Genomic DNA, 18,063 nt, shown 5'->3' with positions numbered 1-18,063 from the left:
GCACTGATGACATCCACCGCACGATGGAACCAATCTGGGTCTTCAGTGACAACCTCGCAGGGAGATCCGCGATCCATCCCCATTTCATAAAAGTAGATCTATTTTCCTGTAGCCTGATACTATGTGGGCATTCCCTTGGCCTTTAACAGTTGCTGGATTCCTCAGAAAATCTGATTATTCGATTAGCTTCTGAAGCACTGCAATCATGGTTTCCATTGATTCAAGACCACATCATCATCTGCAAAGTAAAGGTTAGTGAATCTTTCCTCAATGACAAACCCAACGCCAGTCCATGCAAGCACCAAATAGAGTGGGAGATCAGTAGGTGTCATTTTCCATACCCCCTTATTCCAATTAAGGGTCACAGGAACTGGAGCTTATCCCAGCAGTGGGCGAGAGGGAGTGTCAGGACGCCAGTCTATCGCAGGGCCACATATAGAAAGAGAAACATACTCACAGTCACACTCTCACTCACACCTTTGGGCAATTTAGAGTTGTCAGTTCACCCAACCTGCATGTCTTTGGAAGTGGGAGGAAGTTGGAGTACCCAGAGGGAACCTACGCAAACACGTGGCGAACATGCAAACTCCACACAGAAAGGATCAGGCCGGAAGCAATCCGAGGGCCTTGCTGCTGTGAGGCAACAGTGCCAACCACTAAGCCACAGTGCCGCCCCACATGCATGATGAAACATGATGAATTAATTGTAAAAAAGTCACATGTGTTCCCACCACACAACACAGCACTCACAGTGCCCATATAGGCTGGCTATGATGTCCAGCAACTCTTTGGGGTTCACGCAAATTCTCAGGAGTTCCCACAAAGCAGCTCAATCACCTGAAAGAAATGCTCTGGGAAACTCAACCTAAGATGCAAAGAAGCCCTACACTTAAATTTAATGACTACTCACAGAACTAGGATGCAATCACTGACTGACTATCTTGGTGTGAAAACTGACTCCTCTGGGCACTGAGCAGAAAGCAACTGGCATGGAATCCTACAGATAATGACCGCTGCATGTACTTTGCCCAACACAAAGAACAGTGTAATACAAGTGCAACTGTTGTAATCCAGGTGATCACCCTTTCCATTCCAAAGAGTGACAACAAGTCCTTTTGTCAAGTCTGTTAGGATTATACTTGTCACTGAAATGATACCTATCCACCTAAATGGAAGCAAATATTGCTTGCAACACTATGAGAACAGCATTGTGTCCTGCCTGAAGAAGCTCAGCCTTCATACCTTAGATCCCTGCAACTTTACATCCTCACGAACTTTACAATCTCACTGAGACTGTGTTTCACAACTGGCTGGAAGATCAGCTACAAGACACCAAGCACCAGTGACATCCAACATCCTGACAAGACTGTCAGCCTTTTAAGAATGCTCAAAGTAGCTGGCCCAGTGAGAGAGAACAACGTGTCTAGGTCTGGAAGATCACAATGCTTCGATTACTTTGTCAGTAGGTGGAGTGCGACTAGACCAGTGGTCTCCAGCCCACTGCCGGAGAACCTGCCCTGCATGTTTTCCATCCACGGCCAATTAACTCAGTAAGGTGTGCTCAGCCAGCCAAGAGCTGTGAAACACCACCACTACATAGCCTTCCCCTGCTGTTCCTATTATCTAATTATTTAAGAATCACAATCTGGTATCATGCAGACACAAGAGAAATTAAGTTTGAAAGTTTTCAGCCAAGGTGTAATGTTTGTTAATAATCTACTGTTGAAGCCATGAATTTACAGTTACTTTTAATATAGTGTCATGAATGAAAAACTAATCTGTAACACCACTGTAATTGTGTACTAAGTACTGATAAACAATACTGAGACCACAGTTCCCACAAGATCCACATCACATATGTGAGGTGCCTGGCCACACTTTGACTTACCATGAACCCAGGTGGACAAACACAGGCCCCTGTGACAGCATGACAGTCAGCTCCATTAGCACAGTTGCATGGCAGAATGCATCCCTCTCCGTAGTATGAAGGCGGGCAGGTTTCATTACAGTACAGTCCTGCCCATCCCACAGAGCAGGTGCATTCACCAGAAAGAGGGTGGCAACTAGACCATAATGAGAAAGAAGGATAAGACAACAAGAGAAAAAACAAGCCTTCAGCTCAGACAGTATGAACACTTTGTTCCTGAACAGGGTCAAAATATGAAGTCTGTGCCAACAACAATTCATCCATCTATGTGTCTACGTGCTTGTTCCAAAAAGACGTGGTGTCCCTTTTCTCCTTCATTCTGTAATGGTTTCTATAGCCAGTGCACAATTCCATCAGGAATCAGAGCTTTAACATTGCATTAACTATGGATGCTGCTGAGAAATTATGAATGAACCAAAGGTTGCGATTAAAAGCTAACAGGATGACATAGTAAAGAGGCCTCCAGACTTCAAAATGAGTGCTGGCTTTGAATGAGGTCAGGATAAAATTGAGTGAGAGAAGTCTTTATTCATATAGAACGATGGCAAGTTTTGCTTTAGGGCCTGGTCAGTGTGTGCACCCTTGTGTTAATGTCTCACTTACCTTACAGTGTTGGTGGCATTACAGGGGCAGTACTTGTCACAGATAAGCCCATAGAGACCAGACGGACAAAACCGCTCTTGGCAATTAGGCCCTTTAAACCCTGTTTCACACAGACAGGCTCCATTGATATGGTGACACTTGGCTCCATTCTGACACTCACACCTCTGGTTACACTGCGGGCCATAAGTGCCAACAGGACAGTCATCCTGACACCTGGGGAAAAAGTACAGTGCAATAACATTTAAATTGATGCTCTACAAAAGTCAAGGCCAATGACAAAAATGCAAATTAAATTCAGAACTCTTTATCTTATTTATTTATTTGTCAAAAAGGCAATTCAACACAGTTCACACTAGATATTTATTACTATAAACTGTATGTTGCTCAAATTGAAAACAATGTGCAAAAGCATTAAAATAACATCTAATTAATATATCACCTCTTACATTGTTTCTGAAAGAATTCTGAAGAAGTGCCTTTCTCACTGTGCATACAGTGAAGTTTGTCCTCTGTATTTAAACCATCCTAATTACAGTCAGACACAATCCAATCACTATGAGCAGTGGGTGGCCACAGTCCGGCACCCAGGGTCCAACTCCAGATGCAGAGATGCTGATTTGGCCAAGGGCAAAAAAGGAGGTTTTTTTCTTGATGGTAGGAGGAAACCAGAGTGCCTTGAGGAAATCCATGCAGACACACTGAGAATGTGTAAAGCTGCACACAAAGAGGAACTGGGCATGGGTAGAATCAAACCTCAGACCTTATTGCCATAAGGCAAGTGTGTTTACCACTGAGCCATTGTGCTAATGTTGAAGTAACAATTATCCTGCCACATGAGTGTTGATGCCATTATGCCACCTACTTAGTTCCTCAACCATGGCAGATTTTAGTGGGAGATTGCCGGCAGGTCTGGGTTCACTCTCCAAACAGGTTAGTCTTGGTGCTGTCTTGACAGATTTTGGACGCTGTATGATGGTACAAAATGTTTTTCACAAATGCTTTTGCTCTTGTCTTGCAGGCTTGCTTTGTCTTGTTGTCATCTAGAAGGCAATCTTGCGTATTTTTGGATATTTGTGTCAAGTCTAAGCACATTTTGATCATGACTGCAGCAAGACTATAATAACTTTGATGTGGTGCATTCATGTAGTCAAAAAGCCAACATGGGTGTTGTTGGTTTTTGATGTTATGTTTATGAACCTTGTAGCGTCATGATATAAAATCACGTTTTATGGGTGCACACATGCAACTCATGTAGTTTGAACATAATATGCAACAACTTAACATCTAACTTGCTCAGTGAACATAATAAAATTATGGAAAGTATTTCCACCTAAGTAAAACGCGTTAACGTAGCTAGAAACAATTATGCTGAGTGACCTAAATGTAAATTTGTTGGGTCCACACGATGAATTTGCATTACTGTTACATAATTACATATATTACATATATATATGTGTGTGTGTGTGTGTGTGTGTGTGCTCGTATATATACATACATAGTATGTGTGTATTAGGGCCGCACCACTTTTTTCCAGACCGAGTACAGTCACTTGCCCAGTTCAGGATCACTGCTGTAGTTTTTGTGCCACCGTTTCTCATAATCAGCACTAATAAGCTAATACTTGGTATCAATGGAAAGATTGATGTTTTGTCTACAAACGACCACAAGCTCGACCGGATCCAGCCATCCTTGTGATCAGCAGAGGAATCAAAACATCCCGGTGTCTGCGGTGTGCGTGTTTTTTCTGACTCACTCATTCCTGCAAGTTTTAAAGTAACGATCTCTAAAACGTAGCAAAGGTGAGTTAGCCGTTCGGTGTTTTTGGTTCTAGAGTGGGAAAATACTTACTTACTTGGGTAGAAAATGTCAGTGTGTTATGTCTTGCTGTTTAATTGCTGCGCACATTTATCTCCGACGCAAAAATTTTCCAGTTCCGGATCACTTGAAGCAGCAGCCTCGTGTCTGTAGTTGTGAGCCTTGTGGACTTTGGGGGTCATCTCCACATCACGAATGGACATGAATGTGGGGGCTTTTACTTTTTAATTTGGGAGAAATCTCACCTCCACACTTCATTTTTTGCTCGTAAAAACGTATAACGGCGCTTTTCGAAACGAAGTAAATTCTCATTTAATAAGTATTATTTCTATCATTTTGTGTTCAAAACACATTCTCGGGCACAGTGTGTATTATTCTGCATTAGAAGGGCTCCAGCCAGATGCCAGGAATACCCCCAAAGTGACGCAGAGTGTCATGATCCAGAACTGGCAAAAGTGATCCATTTCTGGCAAATGTTTGCGCCACACATAATGTGGCTTCACACTTTAAGTAGAAGCGCTACTCCACCCAGACTTTTTCAGCTAGATAACATCCAAATACCCAATACAACAATACACAATAAAGGACATTCAGTTGCATTATGGCTCCGTATAGCGGGACTTTAAAAAAGGTGATCCGGAACTGGGCAACCGTCTGTACAAGTACGAGTGCATACGTTACATACGGGTACTCGTTGATACAGAGTACCGATACAAATACTTAATAATACCATTACAGTTTTATGATGACTTTGAAAACATGTTTTATTCATCAGTTGTTCCTTACATTTTGACTGTAACTGCAACCAATATCATTAGCTTTGTTTTTATTTACAAACATTTCACTTAAATCATGTAACATCACTTTTTGACAAGAAATTGTCCTTTAACATTAATTGTGTTTCTTAACAAACATAACACTGCCAGACATCTCACTTAAATTTAACTTCAGCACTACAAAATATACAACACCAATAACTGAACTGAAAGTGTCCATCAATAACTGTTTATGTCTGTGCAGCCCAGTCTCACGTTTTTTTTTTTTTGTGCTCCCGTGACGAAATGAGTCAAATTTTTGTGACAGGGTTTTTTTTAACTCACTATTACTAACCCTACTCCTACCCCAACCCTAACCTTAACCCTGACCTAATCATACTCATTCCCCCCACCCTAACCATAACCACCCCAACCCCCTAGTGTGTATTTATACATCTATATTATAATAGCCAAGTTGCCTCTGGGTGCATGCGTGTGTGTGTGTGTGTGTGTGTGTGTGTGTGTGTGTGTGTGTGTGTGTGTGTGTGTGTGTATGGCTTCAATCACGGAGAAACTGGCAAGAGCCAACATTTGCAGTTTGGTGTGCTTATATATTTTGGGGTCAAGGATGAATGGCAGCAAAATGTGAAGCTGATAGGGCGAATATGTTTGGAGAAATTAGCAATTTTAGCTAACCAGTAAACAATGGACATTGTGCTGCAATGCACTATGGGAGTTTGGGGTTTTAAAAGATGTTATTGTGGTTCATGTTAGTTTAACAGTGTTAGTGTTATTGATTTATTGTGTTTTGTGGGTCAATTGTTTTTTTTTCTTCTCAGTGAAGTTTTGTGCAAGTATTTTATGTGTTTTATGAGACAGTTATTGAAGAAGAATTTCTGTGACCTTTGTGGGACAGACAATAAAGTTTATTTGATTCTGTTCTTCTATTCTATTCTAGTCAGTTTAGTTAAGTGCCATGTTATTTTGTCATTTGATTTTTAAATGGAACATAATGGAAATAAGTGTTTTCACTTCCTTGTGTCATCCATGCATTTTAAAGTATTTACAATTATAACATGTACTTACATTAAACTTACTTAATAAAATCACACACACACGCACTCACACTTTTAATATAAAGACAATTTACTGCCCCCTGTTGGAATGGTGTGTTACTCCAGAATGTAATTAGCAGCATTAGCTAATATCCGTAGTTTCTCCAAAAACATTAGTTCTATCAGCATCTGTTTTGGCACCGTTCATCCTTGACCCAAAATACATAAGCATGCCAAACAGCAAATGTCAGCTCTGCCCGGTTTTTGTGTGATCAAAGCCATACACACGCATGCCCGCACGTACACACACAGAGGCCACTTGGCAATTATAATATAGATTATGATAATAATAATAGTGTGTATATGAAAACAAGAAACTAAACAATTTATGAATACATTAAGACAATAATTAACATAAAAAATTCTGTAATTAAAAAAAGGGTTGAGTTTTACTTCTAAAAATGTTGAGGTCTAAGGTCATAAAAACATTCTGGACTCACACGCTATTCCAACTCAATATAGGAACTTTGCACAACACAAGTAGTGTGTTTATATATATATATATTTTTTAGGGATGTCGGAAAAAATTGATTCACATTGGAATCGTGATTCTTATTTATTACGATTCTGAATCGATCCAAAATGTCCAAGAATCGATTTTTAAAAAGCATTTGGGAAGAGCTAATTCAGCCAGCACCGCCTTTGCTGAAGGCAAATGTCTGGGCGCATTTTGGATTTTATTATTTGCTGTGTAAGAAGGAGCTTGACATGACTTGTGCAGTATGCAAAATCTGCAAAATGAAAGTCAAGTACTTCGGAAACACTTCAAATCCGCAAGCCCACATGCTACGCTATCACCCGGAGCTAAAAGAAGTGGAGCAGCGGTATCTGCCGACTACTGACCAGCGCTTCACTAAACTGCCAGCCAACTCTGAACGAGCAAAGCAGCTAAGTAAATTTACATCTAGAATCACTTGATTAACCTTGTAAAGCTGCATTTTCTTAAACATAAACATTTTTAAAGTAATATAACCATTTCTCAGAGCTCTTTGAATCGAAAATCGATTCTGAATCGAATCGTCACCCCAAGAATCTGAATCGAATTGAATTGTGAGTTGTTGTATGATTCACATCCCTAATATATATACTACCTGTTATGTGTCGGACGCAGCCCGGAGAACCGACCAGCGTTTGAAGGACCCAGTATAAAATAAGCAGAGCACGGTACAAAGGATAACAGAGTTTAATGAACATAACAGTGCTGTGAAAAACATAAAAGTGCGCGGTCTGGCGTGGTGGATTGCGGTGCGCTCCCAGCAGCGCTAACGGTCCGGAACCAGAACTGGTTCGGACCCAAGGACCCCGCCGACACCCCCCAGGTGGCCGCGACAAACCGAGTCTGTGAAAGAAGGAATCATTATGTGAGTCCACACTCAACACACAGAGAGAACGCTCAAAGGTGTACAAACAGCAAACACTTCCTGGCTTAATTACTAATCAGCTTCCCACCCTGCAGGCATGGAACATCCAGTTCACAAAACTCCACAGCAGTGGAAGCTGATTAAACGACTACATACAGCTCAATATAATAAGGTGTGAGGGACACCATATTTACTGACTGTATAAATGTTAGTCACAAAATCTAACGTACCTCAGGAAGTGTGCTGACGAGCGTGAGACCTCACCCCCTCCTCTTTCACAGACCATGCATCAAACCTGGACGTTCTCTGCATCCACTGATGATGAGATGGCTCTCAAGACGACGATCTCACCCGTCTGGTCACAAGGTCGAGTCTCTGGCAAATACACACTGTGTACTCCAGTCTTAAATGCCACCATGTTCCAATCCATGTAGATGCACCACAGCTGTGAGTCCTGATGAGCCGCAGGTGCTCAGGGTGAGGTCCTGATAAACTCAGCTACACAGCCACTCAGTCCCAAATGCAAGCCACCTGGAAGGAAAAACAAAAGACAGAAACAAAAAGGCAGCCAGGCCCCCCAGCCATACAACAGTACCCCACCCTCACGGGAAGCCTCCCGGCGACCACACAAACCTGGCCCAGGAGAAACACCCCCCTCCAGGGACCATGGCTGGAAACCGTATCCGCATTCATCTTCCAACAGAATCTTCATCTACAGAACGGTAGATGTCTTCTCCTCTGGCTGCATCTTTGCCCTTGTTTCTATCAGTCAATTAGCACAGGTGTGGCCAGGAGTTCTTGAACCTGTGCGGTCAGCCTTTGTCCAACCATGTTCACAGTCTGATTAGTCATAAAACAAAAAAGACAAACACAAACAACCAAAACACCCCCCCCTCCCCAGAGGCCCGTTCCATCAAACCCCGGGAAGGGGAGAAAAGAAAAACAACCCAAACTTAAGCTTGCAAATAAAACTGCTAACACCCCCCCCCCCCCCCCCCCCCCCCAGAGGACATCCCGCCAGCTCCAGGAGTAATAACCACAGCCGAGGTCCCTCTGGGATCCAACGTCACCCACGGGGACTCCCAGCGCCTCCCATTCCATTCCATTCCATCAACCCCAGGAGACGCCTCCCCTCATGACCAACGGACCCAGCCCCGGCCGTCTATGGCTAGACGGACCCACAGCCCTTTCACCCCCAGAGGACACCACAGTCAAACCCTGAGGGCGGAAACTGGGGGGAAAAACAAAAGGAGAAAAAAAAACATACAAACAAAACAACCCCAACCCCACCCCCTTGGCGCAGTGGAAACTGGAAGCACGTCCAGTGTCACCAACCGTGACTATACCCCAGAAGCCAACCGGGAGGAGTGGAACAGCGGTTATGGCAGACGGCACAAAACGGCGCCACTCCTCCGACTTCTAAACCAGCCACCAGCTGCGGGTATATCCCACTGCCCCAAACCTCAGCCACGCCGATGGCAGACGGCTCAAAGGCGTGCTGAAGCCGGAGGTGGAACAGGGAAACAACAAACAAAAACATCCCCCCCCCCCCCCCCCCAGGTGCAGAGGTTACCCGGGAAATGCCCAGCATAACCAAACTGCACCACTCCAGCAACGCCGACACCACGGCTCACACGGCTGGAGCCAGAGGAGAAGAGAGGGAACAAAAGAAAACACCCCAAACCCCCCCCTCCCCTCCCGGGTGCAGAGGTTACCTGGGAAATGCCCAGCATAACCAAACTGCACCACTCCAGCAACGCCGACTCTACGACTCACCCGGCTGGAGTCAGAGGAGAAGAGAGGGCATAACAAAAAACAAAACAAAAAAAAGAAAAAACAACAACGCAGTTACCCCCCCATGACCCCCCAGGGGACCGTCCCATCAAACCCTGGGAGGTGAAACTGAAAGAAATAAAAAGAAAGACTAACAGACTAACATAAGGTTGCTTGGGTCCTTTTTTTTTTTTTTTTTTTTTTTTTGACAGAACTGCAGGGTCACGACCCCAGACACTAAATAGTGTACAAATAAAAACCCCACACAAAAAACAACTCAAAAAACACCCACACAAAATGAACACACACAAAACTAATAAGTGATTTATACCGTCAAGCTCAAACAAATAGAACACACCTGTTCCAACTTAAGAGCTTGACGGTAATGTGACTCAGTCACCAAAAGAGGGAGCCAAAGTGCTAAAAATTAAAAAAAACCCTTTGGTAACTGAGAAAACAAACTCATGCTGCTTTTCCTGTGAGCAGCACACAGCCAAAAATGTGATTCAACTAAATAACACCGGAGCTGACACAACAGACGCAGTAGTTATCTTCATCCGGGGAAACGGGGCTACAACTGTCACACGGGAAGCACAGCGACCCGTGCCACAGAGCTCCGCCGTGCGCGTGCACCCATTACAGACACACTCTTGCAGCTCCCGTTTAAACCTCTTATCCGGTCGGAGCGTGACGCGAAGCCGTCGCCAGTCACACTCCACCATGACCCTCGGATAAGGCACACACAGGAACACGGCTGCATGAGCGCTCAAATCAGTATTCAGTAATGGGTTCTCCAACGCGCATCATCCGGGCGGAGAGCACCCGCAACTGATCCGGATAACTTCTGAACGTCTGCTGCCGCCTTCCCGGCGCGTTACCGTCTCTGCTACCGCTGGGTCCGTGATGTTTGGCCAGAGACTACTGTTGTACACTACCAGTTGTTAGGTGTGATTATTGATGAAAGAATCAACTGGAAAGCTCATATTCAACATATTCAAAAGAAAGTATCGAAAAGTATTGCAGTTTTAAATAGGGCTAAGCACATTCTTGATGGCAAATCACTATATACTCTGTATTGTTCATTGGCTGCACCTTACCTGACTTACTGTGCAGAAGTCTGGGGCAATAACTATAAAACTACAGTGCAATCATTATTCATTCTTCAAAAAAGAGCATTAAGAACAATCCACAATGCAGGGTATCGTGATCATACCAACCCATTGTTCATTAAATCGAAAATATTAAAACTCTATGATCTGATAACAATCAAAACTGTTCAATTGATGTACAAAGTGAAAAATAAGCAATTGCCATTTAGAATGTAAGATTTTTTTTGTGCCAAGAGAAGGAATATATAATTTAAATGGTTTGCATCATTTCAAAATTGTGGGTGCTCGGACGACCAGGAAATGCTTCTGTGTCTCCATTTGTGGCGTTGCTTCTGCCTACGCCTTTTGGGCACTATGTACATTGTTTTCTTTTTTCTTTTCTTTCTTTTAACTACTTTGTATATGACTTTTGTTTGTTTGACTACGAGGTATTTTTGTTAAGCGTATATGTGCCTAATAAATTCAATTCTATATATATATATACGAGGGCTGTCCGTAAAGTATAGGTCCTTTTTATTTTTTTCAAAAACTATATGGATTTCATTCATATGTTTTTACGTCAGACATGCTTGCACCCTCGTGCGCATGCGTGAGTTTTTCCATGCCTGTCGGTGACGTCATTCGCCTGTGAGCACTCCTTGTGGGAGGAGTCGTCCAGCCCCTCGTCGGAATTCCTTTGTCTGAGAAGTTGCTGAGAGACTGGCGCTTTGTTTGATCAAAATTTTTTCTAAACCTGTGAGACACATCGAAGTGGACATGGTTCGAAAAATTAAGCTGGTTTTCAGTGAAAATTTTAACAGCTGATGAGAGATTTTGAGGTGATTCTGTCGCTTTAAGGACTTTTCACGGTGCGAGACGTCGCGCTGCGCTCTCAGGCAGCGTCATCAGCCTGTTTCAAGCTGAAAACCTCCACATTTCAGGCTCTATTGATCCAGGACGTCGTGAGAGAACAGAGACGTTTCAGAAGAAGTCGGTTTCAGCATTTTATCCGGATATTCCACTGTTAAAGGAGATTTTTTTAATGAAAGACGTGCGGACGGGTCCGCGCATCGGGACGCAGCCGGCGCGGCGCGGCGGCACAGGAAAAACACCTCTGTGTTGATAACCATTTGTAAAATCCAGGCGGCTTTTGATGGCTTTCAGTGGAGTGAGTATATGAGAAATTGTTTATCAGCTGGAGATGTTCCAACTTGTCCTCAAGGCTTCCAACAGAGGTGTTTTTCCTGTGGCGGAGCGTCGCGGCGGCTGCGAGCCGACGCTGCAATCCGCCTGCACGTCTTTCATTAAAAAAATCTCCTTTAACAGTGGAATATCCGGATAAAATGCTGAAACCGACTTCTTCTGAAACTTCTCTGTTCTCTCACGACGTCCTGGATCAATAAAGCCTGAAATGTGGAGGTTTTAAGCTTGAAACAGGCTGATGACGCCGCCTGAGAGCGCTGCGCGACGTCTCGCACCGTGAAAAGTCCTTAAAGCGACAGAATCACCTCAAAATCTCTCATCAGCTGTTAAAATTTTCACTAAAGACCAGCTTAATTTTTCGAACCATGTCCACTTCGATGTGTCTCACAGGTTTAGAAAAAATTTTGATCAAACAAAACGCCAGTCTCTCAGCAACTTCTAAGACAAAGGAATTCTGACGAGGGGCTGGACGACTCCTCCCACAAGGAGTGCTCACAGGCGAATGACGTCACCGACAGGCGTGGAAAAACTCACGCATGCGCACGAGGGTTCAAGCATGTCTGACGTAAAAACATATGAATGAAATCCATATAGTTTTAGAAAAAAATAAAAAGGACCTATACTTTACGGACAGACCTTGTATATATATATATATATATATATATATATATATATATATAATGCTTCATGACACATTTTTTGACAGATGCAATGAATACTTTGATATGACTTACAGTTTGGAAAATACAGTAATATATAAATACGTTAACTTAATATAATCTCGATGGAGTATCAATCTTAAGCATCAAACAATGCTATTACAAATAGCTCAATTACATTTTAAAATAGGCAAGTTATGTTTCATGTTTAAATTACATTGGCTTTAGTTTTATCTGTGGACAACAGTATATTATAGTAGACAGGAGAGGATGGTCACCAACACAATCTCACATTATTCCTGGCAGGTTAATTCACCTGCCACTGACAAAATAAATGAGGGCAATTTTGCAAAATAATAAAGTAACAGAAAGGTCTTGTCGAGGAAGTGTTTCCATCCAAGAGACAATTGCTTTAGCTGAACTAATAAAGTCAGGCAGCTCTGGGCTGCTCTGGCAGGCATGGGGAACTAAAAAGATCTGTGGATTTCAATGAGACCTTAATATAAGACCATTACTTATAATTAATGAGCAGAATCCAAACACCATGTAGCCTGTGGTGAGATCAATGGACAGGCTGAGAGTGGAGGCAGATGGAGGCTGAAACCTTGAAATGTTGCTGGCCTTAGTACAAGGAACATTTGTACTAAAAGCTTACGATCCACTTTTAAATAAATCAGGAGAAATAAATACGACTTTATTTCTCTTATGCATGAAATTGTTCAAACATGTCTTTCGATTTTAAAGGATACACCAGGTTTGTGCCTCATTTTGAAGTCAACAAAGAGAATAGGTCAGTGAGTAACTGTTTAATGTGTAACTGTTGGCATGAAAACATTCCGTTAATATCAATAAAACATGCCACTGTCTGACCTAATTTCAAAGTAGGAGAACAGAACTTTGCAGAGTACCTGATAAAAGGCTTTTGTGGATAATAGTTGAGCATTCACATTCAGTCAGTGTACCTGCGTCCACTGAAGCCAGCTGCACACTGGCACTGTCCTGTAATGTGGTCACACAAGCCACCATTTCGACAAGAACAGTCCTTGCTGCAATTGATGCCGTACTTGCCAAATGGGCACGGCTGGGCACAAACTGAACCCTGTGAAAAATGAGAAGCAAACAAACAGATATGTCACTTGCAAGCAACTCTTTATAGGAAAGGGATACCTGAGAATAAACTCTGACAAAATGTTTTTCACACTGTATATAATGTTTAGACCGATAGACCTGGACCTAGTTTGACTTTTTCAAGTCAGAAAATATGACATCCAATATCCTCAAACTGTTGGCTAAAGTTAACCCCAGGAAACCAGACTTTGTCGATGACTGAACAAATTGAAATGTTGATACTGCCCATCTAAGAACACCAAGGACATCAGTAATGAACTGTTTGGTGGGATACCAGTGATAGAAACCTTGAAATATAAGGGAGAGCCAGTTAGTATTGCACTGGCATGTGGTTGACTTCATGATGAAATTTCAAACACACCCACTGGAGAGCATACCACCCACCACCAAGACCTGGATGTTTTTTTAGAAAATTCTTTCAAAATTTCAAATAGGAAAAATTCAAAATTTCAGTGGTTCATTCCACACATACAGTGAGGAAAATAAGTATTTGAACACCCTGCGATTTTGCAAGTTCTCCCACTTAGAAATCATGGAGGGGTCTGAAATTTTCATCTTAGGTGCATGTCCACTGTGAGAGATAATCTAAAAGAATCCACAAATCACATTGTATAATTTTTTTTAAATAATTTATTTGTATGTTACTGCTGCAAATAAGTATTTGAACACCTGTGAAAATCTGTGTTATTTGGTACAGTAGCCTTTGTTTGCAATTACAGAGGTCAAACGTTTCCTGTAGTTTTTCACCAGGTTTGCACACACTGCAACAGGGATTTTGGTCCACTCCTCCATACAGATCTTCTCTAGATCTTTCAGGTTTGGAGTTTCAGCTCCCTCCAAAGTTTTTCTATTGAGTTCAGGTCTGGAGACTGGCCAGGCCACTCCAGGACCTTGAAATGCTTCTTACGGAGCCCCTCCTTATGGCCCAGTCACATGGCACTTAACGAAGGGTGACGAAGCCCTGACGAAACAAGAAATCTGGACTTTCGTTGACTGTCGTTGGCATCGTTTAACCTTTGCGCAACTTCGTTCCTGCAGCTGGCGCTTCGTCAGGATTTTTAAACTGTTGAAAAATTTGAACGAAGGGCCACGAAAACCTCAATTCGTCTGTGTTTCATTTTGCTGTTGTTCTTGACGTTTTTTAATCATTTGTTTAGTTTTTGTAACGTTATTGTTTAATTTGACTTTGTTGGAGCAGCTGAGTGTTTTCACACAGTGCAGAAGCTGGTTTGCTACTTCATGTACCGTTGGAAATTACAGGGCAAACTCAGCCTGCTTGCTTGAATTTTTTTTTATGTGTGTGGGGGGGGGGGTCAGCTTCAATGGGCTCAGGCACCTTACATAGGCCAGAATTAATCTTTTTGTGGATATAATTAATTATTTTGCCACAAGCAACTGTTGAATTTGAAACAACAAAAAAGTTGTGTAATTTCCGACGGTACGTGAATGCAGCATCAGCGGCAGCAGGAGCTGCTGCGTGCGTTTATTATTTTGTACTAAATATAACAATATGAGTGTAGGAATGATAATCCAGTCCTTCTGTACATGTGGCAACAGGTAGATGAATCAAAATGATTATATAAAGAGCTGTTCTGGAAGGAAGAATTCACGTTGTGGATCAGTAATCAGCTGGTGTAATAACCGCACATGTGAGTCAATACGTGCGTTCACACCCACTGATTATTTACTGCTCTGATATATTCAATCATCTTTACACTTATATTTATATTTATTCTCCCTTTTAACAGTTTTCTGTTATAAATCAATATATATGGCTTAGTTAGAACATAGTGACCACAGCACACTTTTTTTTTAAATTGGACGGAGTGCACAGCGTGTCATCAGACAGTGTGGATTCTGATGATGAAGGAGATGATCCCTTTTTTGTTCTGAACGAGGAACCAAAGCAGGTGGTCCACTGACGTGCACACAGATCTCCACAGCTCTGTTTGCAGTTTCTCCAGGACTCAGGCGCTATGAGCTCCGTCCCAGCGCCGAGTCCTGGAACTCAGTGATGCAGACACACTCTGCTCCAGCTGTGACTCCAGGCACGATCTCCAGCGTCGAGATCGTGAGCGTGGGGTTTGTTAAGTTCCTCTTTTGTTCCTTTTGGGCTCTTGCTTCGCAGACTGGTCGGTGATAAAAGCTCTTTCGTCCACCTTTTCTCAACGAATAGTGACATTTTTTACTTTTCCCCTTCTTTCAGGAATCGTCGTGTGCCGTGTGACTGGGCCATTAGTTGCCCTGGCTGTGTGTTTGGGGTCATTGTCATGCTGGAAGACCCAGCCATGACGCATCTTCAATGCTCTTACCGAGGGAAGGAAGTTGTTTGCCAAAATCTCGCAATACGTGACCCCATCCATCCTCCCTTCAATACGGTGCAGTCGTCCTGTCCCCTGTGCAGAAGAACACCCTCAGAGTATGATGTTTCCACCCCCATGCTTCATGGTTGGGATGGTTTTCTTGGGGTTGTTCTCATCCTCTAAACATGGTAAGTGGAGTTGATTCCAAAAAGCTCTATTGTGATCTCATCTGACCACATGACCTTCTCCCATGCCTCCTCTGGATCATCCAGATGGTCACTGGTGAACTTCAAACGGGCCTGGACATGTGCTGGCTTGAGCAGGGGGACCTTGCTGCCCTGCAGGATTTTAAACCATGACAGCATCATGTGTTACTTACTAATGTAATCTTTGTGACTGTGGTCCCAGCTCTCTTCAGGTCATTGACCAGGTCCTCCTGTGTAGTTCTGAGCTTTCTCAGAATCATCCTTACCCCACAAAGTGAGATCTTGCATGGAATCCCAGACTGAGGGAGATTGACAGTCATATTGTGTTTCTTCCACTTTCTAATAAATAATCATAACAGTTGTTGTCTTCTACCAAGCTGCTTGCCTGTTGTCCTGTAGTCCATCCCAGCCTTGTTCAGGCCTACAGTTTTGTCCCTGGTGTCCTTAGAGGTTGGAGTGTGATTGATTGAGTGTGTGAACAGGTGTCTTTTATACAGGTAACAAGTTCAAACAGGTGCAATTAATGCAGGTAAAGAGTGCAGAATAAGAGGGCTTCTTAAAGAAAAATGAACAGGTCTGTGTGAGCCAGAATTCTTGCTGGTTGGCAGGTGTTCAAATACTTATTTGCAGCAGTAACATACAAATAAATTATAAAAAAAAAAAATCCATCCATCCATTTTCTTCCGCTTTATCCGGAGTCGGGTCGCGGGGGCAGCAGCTCAAGCAAAGCCGCCCAGACCTCCCGATCCACACACACCTCCTCCAGCTCCTCCGGGGGAACCCCAAGGCATTCCCAAGCCAGCCGAGAGATGTAGTCCCTCCAGCGTGTCCTGGGTCTTCCCTGGGGCCTCCTCCCAGTGGGACGTGCCCGGAACACCTCTCCAGCGAGGCGTCCAGGGGGCATCCGGAAAAGATGCCCGAGCCAGCTCAGCTGACTCCTTTCGACGTGGAGGAGCAGCGGCTCGACTCCGAGCTCCTCCCGAGTGACCGAACTCCTCACCCTATCTCTAAGGGAGTGCCCAGCCACCCTGCGGAGGAAACTCATCTCGGCCGCTTGTACTCGCGATCTCGTTCTTTTGGTCATGAGCCAAATCTCATGACCATAGGTGAGGATTGGAACGTACATCGATCGGTAAATCGAGAGCTTTGCCCCCTACTCAGCTCTCTCTTCACCACGACGGTCCGATACAGCGACCGCATCACTGCAGATGCTGCACCGATCCGTCTATCGATCTCACGCTCCATCCGTCCCTCACTCGTGAACAAGACCCCGAGATACTTAAACTCCTCCACTTGAGGCAAGGACACTCCACCGACCTGAAGAGGGCAAAGCACCTTTTTCCGGTCGAGAACCATGACCTCGGATTTGGAGGTGCTGATTTTCATCCCGGACGCTTCACACTCGGCTGCAAACCCCCCCAGTGCACGCTGAAGGTCCTGATTTGACGAAGCCAACAGAACCACATCGTCCACAAACAGCAGAGACGAGATTCTGTGGTTCCCAAACCAGACCCCCTCTACACTCTGGCTGTGCCTAGAAATTCTGTCCATAAGAATAATGAACAGAACCGGTGACAAAGGGCAGCCCTGGCGGAGGCCAACGTGCACTGGAAACAGGTTTGACTTACTACCGGCAATGCGAACCAAGCTCCTGCTGCGGTCGTACAGGGACCGGATAGCCCTTAGCAAAGGACCCCGGACCCCGTACTCCCGGAGCACTCCCCACAGGGTGCGCCGAGGGACACGGTCGAATGCCTTCTCCAGATCCACAAAACACATGTGGACTGGTTGGGCAAACTCCCATGAACCCTCGAGCACCCGATGGAGCGTGTAGAGCTGGTCCAGTGTGCCGTGACCAGGACGAAAACCACACTGCTCCTCCTGAATCCGAGGTTCAACCATCGGTCGAATTCTCCTCTCCAGTACTCTGGAATAGACCTTACCGGGGAGGCTGAGGAGTGTGATCCCCCTATAGTTGGAACACACCCTCTGGTCCCCCTTCTTAAACAGAGGGACCACCACCCCGGTCTGCCAATCCAGAGGCACTGTTCCCGATCGCCATGCGATGTTGCAGAGGCGTGTCAGCCAAGACAGCCCCACAACATCCAGAGACTTAAGGTACTCAGG

The 18,063-nt window shown here is 44.0% G+C and overlaps 1 protein-coding gene across 5 annotated transcripts in view; it reads right to left on the bottom strand.

Moving 5' to 3' along the window:
• Window positions 1-18,063, bottom strand: part of megf11 (multiple EGF-like-domains 11) — a 219,027-nt gene that overhangs the window by 88,476 nt on the left and 112,488 nt on the right. For all 5 annotated transcript variants that reach the window (XM_034176419.1, XM_034176420.1, XM_034176421.1 and 2 more), the window contains 3 exons: window positions 13,262-13,398; window positions 2,531-2,743; window positions 1,889-2,063 (listed from right to left, as the gene is read on the bottom strand). In XM_034176419.1, the coding sequence (XP_034032310.1) occupies window positions 1,889-2,063; window positions 2,531-2,743; window positions 13,262-13,398 (525 nt within the window). The remainder of the gene's footprint in view (window positions 1-1,888; window positions 2,064-2,530; window positions 2,744-13,261; window positions 13,399-18,063) is intronic.

This window comes from Thalassophryne amazonica, chromosome 8 (assembly GCF_902500255.1).
Source record: "Thalassophryne amazonica chromosome 8, fThaAma1.1, whole genome shotgun sequence".
NCBI classification, from domain to species: Eukaryota; Metazoa; Chordata; class Actinopteri; order Batrachoidiformes; family Batrachoididae; genus Thalassophryne; species Thalassophryne amazonica.
The sequence above is the reverse complement of the archived record's forward strand: the minus strand, read 5'-3'. Positions and strand labels throughout refer to the sequence as shown.